An 8,902-nucleotide genomic window follows, 5' to 3' on the forward strand; every position below is an offset into this window, starting at 1 on the left:
TATCCTTGAAGATTTAATTCTTCCAACCCACGCATCCTTGGATAAATCAAGTTTGATAGCGGTAGAGAAGGTTTAGATCCTTGCCCAATAGCGGAGTCATTAATCTTTGGCATCAGCAAACCGACAGAAATCAAGACAGTTGGAAGCTTAAATTTCTCATTGAAGACGATGGTGATCTGAACGTCTATGGTGGAGCATTGCCACAATCTTGGACTGAAAAGAGGTTCAACAGTGCAAGCTTTTAAAGAAGGAGAATGATTCTTCTTAATAAACAGGAAACACGAGCAAGTCCCGACCAAGACTGTAGGTTAACTGTAAAAATCAATTAACTTAAGTTCTATCATCGTCTTCTTGGTTAGTTCTATACTAGGTTTAATTGAGACTTCAGGTTCTAAAAAATGTTTTATTTGTCATTAAGCATTCTTTTTATGCTCCATACTTAGAAGTTCTAAAAAATGTTTTTATTTGTCAGTTCTAATCGCTATTTTGTTAGTTCTAAACACTAGAGTTATTTCCTAAGTTCCACTATAGTTGCCCATATTGTTAAGCTTCCTAAATTGTTATAAATTAGATATAATGTGGTATACATTAGACAATGTAGTATAATAGAAAGCTAACAAGCCATCATTAGAACTGACGACTAACACACGTAACAGATTAGAAACTAACACTGTGCATATTATTAGAACTAACACGCTAAACAGGAATAGAACGTAATACTGGTGGGCAGGATTAATTTAGAACTAACAACCTACAGCAATAGACTAACACTGTGCAGAATTAGAGACTAACACATCCTAAACAGAATAGAACTGAACACTGTGCAGATTAAACAACACTGTGCAGATATAGAACTAACACTCTACAGAATAAGAACTAAGCACTGTGGCAGATCTAGAACTAACACTCTAGCAGAAATAGAACTAACACTGTGGGCAGATTAGAACTAACACTCTACAGAATAGAACTAAAACATTTGTTTTTTTAAAAAAAAATAAATTTTGAAATAGCTTGTTAACAAAAGAAATAACTATCGTTAAAATTAGAACTAAACGCTTTAATGGCTATATGTTTGTTTCTATATACTAAATTATGCTCAGTTCTAAATCCAATGCACTGTTAGCTCTAAATGGTTATATTGTTAGTTCTTTTAGTTCTAGATTGATCTAAGGCAAGCAATTAGTCGTTTTTGCTTTTTAGCTTTTGCTATTATCTGTTGATACTGTCTATTATATTGTGCAGTTTGAAATCAAAAAGTGTAGACTGTGGCCGCGTCGGCGTTGTTGACACACAGTGTTCCAAAGATAAGAATCCCAAATGCAATCCATTCCGGAGAATGATGTCATGACGATTGATGACAATGAAATTAAGCGCAGATCAGAAGAGGATTCCTGCTTGGTGCACAACAACTTTAACCGTGAGGGACAACGAATTTGAAAGTGCGAAGGAGTCTAAGATTGGGCGCTTGCTAATAGCTAACCCATGGCAAAAAAATTGAAAAATACGAGTTTTGGAGAAATGAACCGAAGCGTATTCGAGTGTTTTTGTCGGTTTTAAGGCAGGCAAAAAAATTGTCCGTTGATGTTAAATTTGCGCTCTGCCAACCCGAAAAATGATAATAGACTTGAAATCAAAAGGTTTGTGGAAAATCACAGTTTGTGGGCAGCATGGCAATAATGCTAGGTCAATCTAGAGTGCCTCCAAGGGCGAGGTTCAATGTGCTACCGTCCCATTACAACCCACGCGTTAAAGGTTCGACCGGATATACAGGCCTATTGACGTTTCAAAAGGAGTTTGCTAAAAGCTGCGTATGGGATTTAGGTCGATTTATAGTAAAGATTGGTGGGGTAAAGAAAGAGCACAAAAGAGAAAATTATATAGGTGATGACCATGAGTCCTACGATTCAATCTACGATGGACGCTTTATACTGCGAAGAGACAATGCAGATGATGTCCTTTTCAGCCATTTTGATCTGAGGAGGAGTAATAGAGAACTAACTAGTTATTGCTCATGATGGAGAGAGTTATGGAGAGAATTTTGGTCTGAGGAGGAGTAATGGAGAACTAACTAGTTAGATGGAGTAAAAAAAGGGGGAAATTTCCCTTCATTTTCCCCATCATATCGCATTAATGAGAAGTGACTTCCAGGACTCGTCTGGGGAAGAAAGAGAAGGGCAGTTTCGGTTTTTTTGTAAAATACCATCTGCTTTTAGTATAAAGCTGACGTGGAGGGGGCTTAAAACATTAAAGCCCATTTTTTGGGGCTATTCCACATGGGGCAAAGTACAGGGGGGCTAGTCACACGAAGTTCCCACTTTTGGGGCCTGGACACATTTTTCCCTAAATGCAAATCCTTTTCCTCATTTACGCAAATCCATTTCCTCATTTACAATATGTACTGTTTTTTCATCTTGACTTTATGTACGCTACCATAATGAGTGTGGGGGTACAGTTTCTATATTTCTTTCTTTCTTTCTTTTAGGGGGTGTTAGTCAATTGGGACATTTTCATGTAAAATGGGATAATTGTTAAAGTGGAATAATATTTCGCTAGTGAGATATTTTAGTGGGATAACTAGGAACAATTTTGTGAAGCAGGATATTTTGATAAAATAACGTGGGATAAATTTTTATAATCATGAAGTATATATTTATGCATTTTGAAGATATAAATACTATTTATGTATTTTAAACTTACTATTATTAATTGATAATTGCTTACAAGAATATTCGTTACTATTAAATAACTTTTGGTTAGACTATAAGATATTGACAATTATTATTATGATGATGGTCTAATGATGGTGATAACCATAATAGGAAATAAGTAAAGAAAAAAATAAAAAAATAACAAAATAAATACGAGTTCTAGTTTTTTACCACATAGTTCCAAGCTAAAACTTGGAATAATTTGAGAGACTAGAACTCTCATTTTTGTATAGAAAAATAAAAAAAGTGGGATAATTTTGTACAATTATCCCAATTCTAGTTTTGTTAAAGTTCTGCTTGACTAACACTGTAAAATTTTATTCTAGTTTTAGTTCTATGTGACTAACACCTTAAAATTTTATTCTAGGTTTAGTTCTATGTGACTAACACCTTAAAATTTTATCCCACAGATTATCCCAGTTCTAATTTTAAGTTCTAGGTGACTAACCCCCTATTAATGAAAAAACAGCCTGGAACATTTTTTAGGTAGCGGAAAAGGCTCGCTTCCTATCTGAAAGATTTTTAGTTGAGATTTGTTAATTTGGTTCAGATATGTCAACCATATATGCTTGCTTGGGTGCTATGTAATATTTTTTTAAAAAAGTAATTGGTCAGAAACATGGGACAATAAGAACATAAAGTAATTAATGCTCTTATTCACACACAACGCAAAAAAAAAAAAAGGGGGGGGGGGGGGGTTGGAGATGCCCTATGCTCCATATCAAGTTGCTCAAAAAATAATCATCACATGAGAAAATTAGACTCCTACTTTCTATACAATTTCATGGACTAACAATCCTTTGAAATCAGATTTAAAACTATGCTTACTCTCTCTGTTAAAGGTATTCAATTAGATAATGCGTGCTTCAAAACAATAAGAGAATCATTCTTTCTTAAGCATTATTTCTTCGTATACACCAGTTCTATAACCTTATCTCTGTAAGTTTTCTTCTGGGTTGAAATAGAGATTATGTCGGAATATCTCTATTGAATGGAATGGTCTATATCATTCTCATGTAGTTTGAGAATTATTTTGGAAATTTTAGCTTTTCCTTTAATTTAAGGTTCCTATTCTCTGTGGTGTGCTTCTCCGCTCATTAATTAGTTAAATCCGCATTCCTTCACTAGTGGAAAAACAGGCATCGTTGACGGGCAATCCCGTCAGAAATGCTCAAAATCCCGTCAGCGATCAGTATCGCTGACGGCATCCCGTCAAGGATATGCCGTTAGTGATAGTCCCGTCAGGGAAGAAGTATCGCTGACGGGGCCCCGTCAGTAATACGTATTACTGACGGCAACAACGCTGACGGCGAAAGCCGTCAGTGATAATGAGGCATCGCTGACGGGTTTCCCGTCAGCGATGTACATAATATCGCTGACGGGTTTCCCGTCAGCGATGTACATAATATCGCTGACGGGAAAACCTCAGCGATAGTTATCGCTGACGGCATCCCCGTCAGCGATTGTTTGTACAGTGCTGACGAAAAGCGATGTCTATTGTTGACGGGGTTCCCGTCAGCGATAATATTAGCAGCTAAAAAAATTTAGCTGATAATCAGTTCCCCTTCCCTGTACATTCCATAACAAATATCCCTGTACATTCAATCAATTCCCTGTACATTCCATAACAAATATCAATTCCCTGTACAAATCTGCAAACAACGACATTTCTTGCACATTCCAAAACAAATATCAATTCCCTGTACAAATCTGCAAACAATGACATTTCTTGCACATTCCAAAACATCTCGAAATATACGCAATCCAAATTTCACAAACATCTCTTATTCAATCAATTTTCCCAAATATTCGAAATATGTACATTCAATTTTCACAATAAGTTCTAAATCCACAAAAATTTCCACAACAAACCATACACGCATATCTTAAGTTCTAAATCCACAAAAAAATCCCATAACAAACCCGTACACACATATCATAAGTTCTAAATCCACAAAATTTTCCACAATAGACCATACACGCATATCATAATCTCCAATATACAAACACGGGTTTAGGATATAACTCACTAAGATAGGTCATCCGCCCTATCCTTGTCATCGTCCGTGGCGCCACTAGCGGCTCCATCCCTACGACTCATGCTCCCAATAGCATCATCTCCACTCTAACAACAAAATAATTTAAATTTAGAATCACATAATATTGTGTGTAATCATGTTTTACATATATAATAAGTATACTTGTCTGCTACTCTCTCCACTACCAGTAAATGCCTTTTGAGTGGCCAAGAAGTTCATAATCTGGCTTTGCACCCGAGTAGGAACCCGCCTTCTACAAGATTTCATTATTTGCCTAGAAACCATCGCAAAAGTAGCAGTAGGCTGGATCACTCGCATAAGCTCCTCTTGAATATCCTCCCACATCTCCTCGGGAATCTGACCATCTAACATACTCATCACAGAGGAAACAAGCTGCATCGCCTGCTGAGTGCAATCCTCCTGCGGCATGTAAGAGGGCCCCGATGGCATAGTCGATGGTGTTGAAATCGGCGGAGGCTGGAATTGTGTAGACACCCTCTGAGCTCCAACTCCCATCCACCTGGTCCTCCCTTTTTTAGGAAGTCCACAAACTAAATGGCTCACATTATAATTCTGCTCTCTAGTCAGGGGCTCCTGGCTCTGTGCAACAACCTCAGAATATGTATTTTCTAGAGCTTCCTAAAAGAGGAAAATATAAATTTAAGAATTGGCCTTTCAAAAATAAAAGATATTTACCTGAACAAGTAGAATAAAAGATGAAATAGTTCCACAACTGAGGACGGCTAAGTGCTAATAAATGGTTGACAGTATATAAGCACTATGTCAGGGTATCAAACTAAGGCCCTGATCATTGTCATTGTCATAATTAACAGATGCACACACAAACACCCACCCACATACCATCCACACCTACACCATACATAGATAAACACACATCCAAGTAATATCCATGCATACACCATACATAGATAAACACAAGCATAAACACACATCCAAGTAATATCCATGCATACACAAACAGAAACATAAATAGACACATGCGCACAGACACACACTCATCAACGGCGGATCCTAAGAACTTTCCCATCGAATTTCATTTTGAAAACAGAGGGTCTAGATTACATGAACCATGCAGTACTAAATTTAGAACGAATTATAATCACAAACTAGAGAAATCACAAACTAGATAAATCAACAGATTTTTATGAGACAGTATTCTCGCCACTATTCTAGATTACATGAACCATGCAGTACTAAATTTACAGGTTTCAATTTTAGTTCTTCAGCTTGCTTTTTGCAAACTACCGTTTCCATTGTGATCCATTTAGATAAAAGACAGAGTTACCTATAGTTAACAGTTGAAGAGAATAAAAAATGTGACAAAGAGTCCCCCCCCCACCCCCTGTATACAAACATTCGTGCACATATATCTTTTAAACTTAGTCAGGCTCAATCATAACTGAACAGAAAATCGAAAACCTTTCTGTGAAAAGACTGGATATTGGCATTTTTAACTAAAAACACTACAGGTTTCATTTCCCTAGGACAGTTGAGCTAAACATTTTTCAGGCTTTCACTAGATCTATAGACTGAACCTGACAGATGAACAAAGAAATCCCTCTGTGGTTTAAAACTTTCTTCCCTTGTTAAATTGTAACAAACAACATATCGAACACATGTGCATTTGGATCATACATGATAATTAAGATGACCAAAAGAAGAGTGCAAACATTAAATTCCCAACAAAAGAACATGCTAATAAGAGCTAAGATAATTAGTTAACCTGCATTTTCTTGGCCAATTCTAGCTTTTGTTTTTTATTCTCATCGTCATCATACCCCTTCTTAAATTGAACCATCGTTCTCCTGTGCAGTTCTGGTAGCGGGATAAAGGGAGCGTTCTGAGATTTAAAAATATATTTATTAGTTTTATTTATCAAATATTCTAGGAAGCGGAGAGAATATATATAGAAGATTAAAAGACTTTATACCGTTGTCCTACAAAATTGATCCTCAATCTGGGCAAATGAAGTAGTCCCCGTATGATGATCATAATCTTTTTTCCATCGATTAAGTTTATTTCTCCGACATTTTTCCTTCAACATGAACAAAGAGAATTTTAGTACAAGCTATAATATACAATGAAATATATCACTAGTTTCAGATAAATAACTTGATGATAATTAACTACTATACATATTTACCTGGTGCTCCTCTTGGCCCCACAATATTATAAGTGCAGCTAAGTGCTCAGGCTCAACCCTCTTATCTCGCTTGTATATCCTCTCCCAGTTGTGAGTGAAACAATCAAAGCATTTCTTCTTTATCTCATGTCTCCACTCCCGAAGAGAATGCTTGAACTTTCCCTGGTATCCAAATAAAAATTCCCACCCTACGGGATTGTCTTCGATGTTGAAATATCTCTAAAAATTAAAATATAGTTAAGCATGGACAATTGACAGAATTGAAAAATAATTGTGCTAAATAGAAGAATTTACCCAACAATCTCAATATATACTCTCCAGGACATGAAATGGCTGCTCCCAAGCCTCATAATAAGGATTCACATTATCACTCCTCCGTATCAAGCATCCAAGGTATGAGCTAAAGTTATTAGCCCATTGTCCGGTTGGAATCTCATTATGTCCCCATCTCACAATTGCTCGAAAACCATCCGGCGGTAACTTTTTTTTGAAGTCACTTCCTTGGCGTTTTTTTTTCTGGTAAAGTTTTTCTCCTACAACAAATAAAAAAATAATAGATATATCAACACTTAAGCTCTTATCCATCTCACAATTGCTCGAAAACCATCCGGCGGTAACTTTTTTTTGAAGTCACTTCCTTGGCGTCCTTTTTTCTGGTAAAGTTTTTCTCCTACAACAAATAAAAAAATAATAGATATATCAACACTTAAGCTCTTAGATTGAATGTTTTCTAGTGATACTTCGAGCATATATTGAATGTTTTCTAGTTGCATAAAGATATGAAAAATATATTGAATGTTTTCTAGAGTTAAAAATGTCAATATATGAAAAATCTTTTCTTCTTAGTTACTTTTAAGGCTGAAACTTTATTCACTGGTAACATTATATTTACGGTCAAACCCACGTGCCACTTATAAAACAACAAGATTTTAAAGTTTAATCCTTAGCTTAAACGTCCAAACTTAGCTGACTCAAAGAAGCATCAACTCACAAAACAAAAGGCAGCAGCCAGTTGTTGCCTTTTTCTCACTAAATAAATAATTTCATACAAATTATAAGCACCAAAATTTATACTCAAACTGAAGATCAAACATGAATTCAACCAAAAGAACTCACCTACTCTCTTCTATTGCATAAGATTTGGACTTTTACCATCAACTGAAATTGCAAATTCCTCTAAACAAGAGTAATATCAGTATCAATATTAACTTTTATAAATTACTTTGGCTTTCTTTCTAGTTGTAGAAAAATGTTAGACATGAGCCACATATAATTTGACAAACTTGTGCATAGGCACGGGGCCTAAGACTCATGCCTTTACCATAACATGGTTTGCCTAGACTGTATGAAATTATTTGTGCTGGCATTGGTCTAGTTTTGTGGTATATTGTCACCATATATCTTGTTGTCACTAGTTGAGCTAAAAACCTATATGTGAATAATATGCGAGGATCAAATTGTATTTTTCTGTCTGCTAAAAACCTATATGTGAATAATAGACTCGGAATGAAAATTTTTGATCAAACTCACCAAATCTTTGTCTGATTTCATTTTTTGCATCAGATAAAATCTCATCAATCTGTGGGCCCCATTCATCCAATCGTTTTTTTGCAAGCATGTACTTTTCTGTCTGCTTGAGTCTGTACCCCTCTGCACATGCTGGTAAAGGCCCGCGCTCAATCCCGGGAATATATGCTCGAAGTATCACTGGAGGATCTGCATATAATGGTACGGGAGTCGGCTCTTCCTCACCCTCACCTAAAAAATTAAAAGAAATAAATTATCATTGTGCATATATCATGAATAAAAAATACTTAAGTTAAACTAAGTTATACCTGACATCTCTCCTGAACTCGGTGGCTCTTCCTCAGTGGATTGGTCTTGACTGGGGTTAGCTTCGAATAACCTCCTGTTAATGTTTTTAGACATCTGCAAGTTGAATAAACATACAAATTTTTTTTATTTCCTTTTGCTTTTATGTGGCAAGAACT

At 36.0% G+C, this 8,902-nt stretch overlaps 1 protein-coding gene and 1 long non-coding RNA gene across 2 annotated transcripts; both read right to left on the bottom strand.

The window, feature by feature from the left end:
- LOC109832181 lies at nucleotides 4,650-5,288 on the bottom strand. The gene is made up of 2 exons (XM_020399613.1): nucleotides 4,933-5,288; nucleotides 4,650-4,833 (listed from the first exon to the last, which is right to left on the bottom strand). Exons 1-2 carry the CDS (start codon nucleotides 5,261-5,263, stop codon nucleotides 4,823-4,825), a joined length of 342 nt encoding a protein of 113 aa, XP_020255202.1. The 5' UTR covers nucleotides 5,264-5,288; the 3' UTR covers nucleotides 4,650-4,822.
- On the bottom strand, nucleotides 6,469-7,197 carry LOC109832182. Its single transcript, XR_002244656.1, has 3 exons — nucleotides 6,912-7,197; nucleotides 6,699-6,803; nucleotides 6,469-6,608 (listed from the first exon to the last, which is right to left on the bottom strand). It is a non-coding gene; the product is annotated as an uncharacterized LOC109832182 (long non-coding RNA).

Source organism: Asparagus officinalis, chromosome 3 (assembly GCF_001876935.1).
Source record: "Asparagus officinalis chromosome 3, Aspof.V1, whole genome shotgun sequence".
In the NCBI taxonomy this organism is placed as follows: Eukaryota; Viridiplantae; Streptophyta; class Magnoliopsida; order Asparagales; family Asparagaceae; genus Asparagus; species Asparagus officinalis.

Coding starts and splice junctions, on each gene's coding strand:
- LOC109832181 (XM_020399613.1), bottom strand. CDS start 5,263: ATGGGAGTTGGAGCTCAGAGGGTGTCTACACAATTCCAGCCTCCGCCG.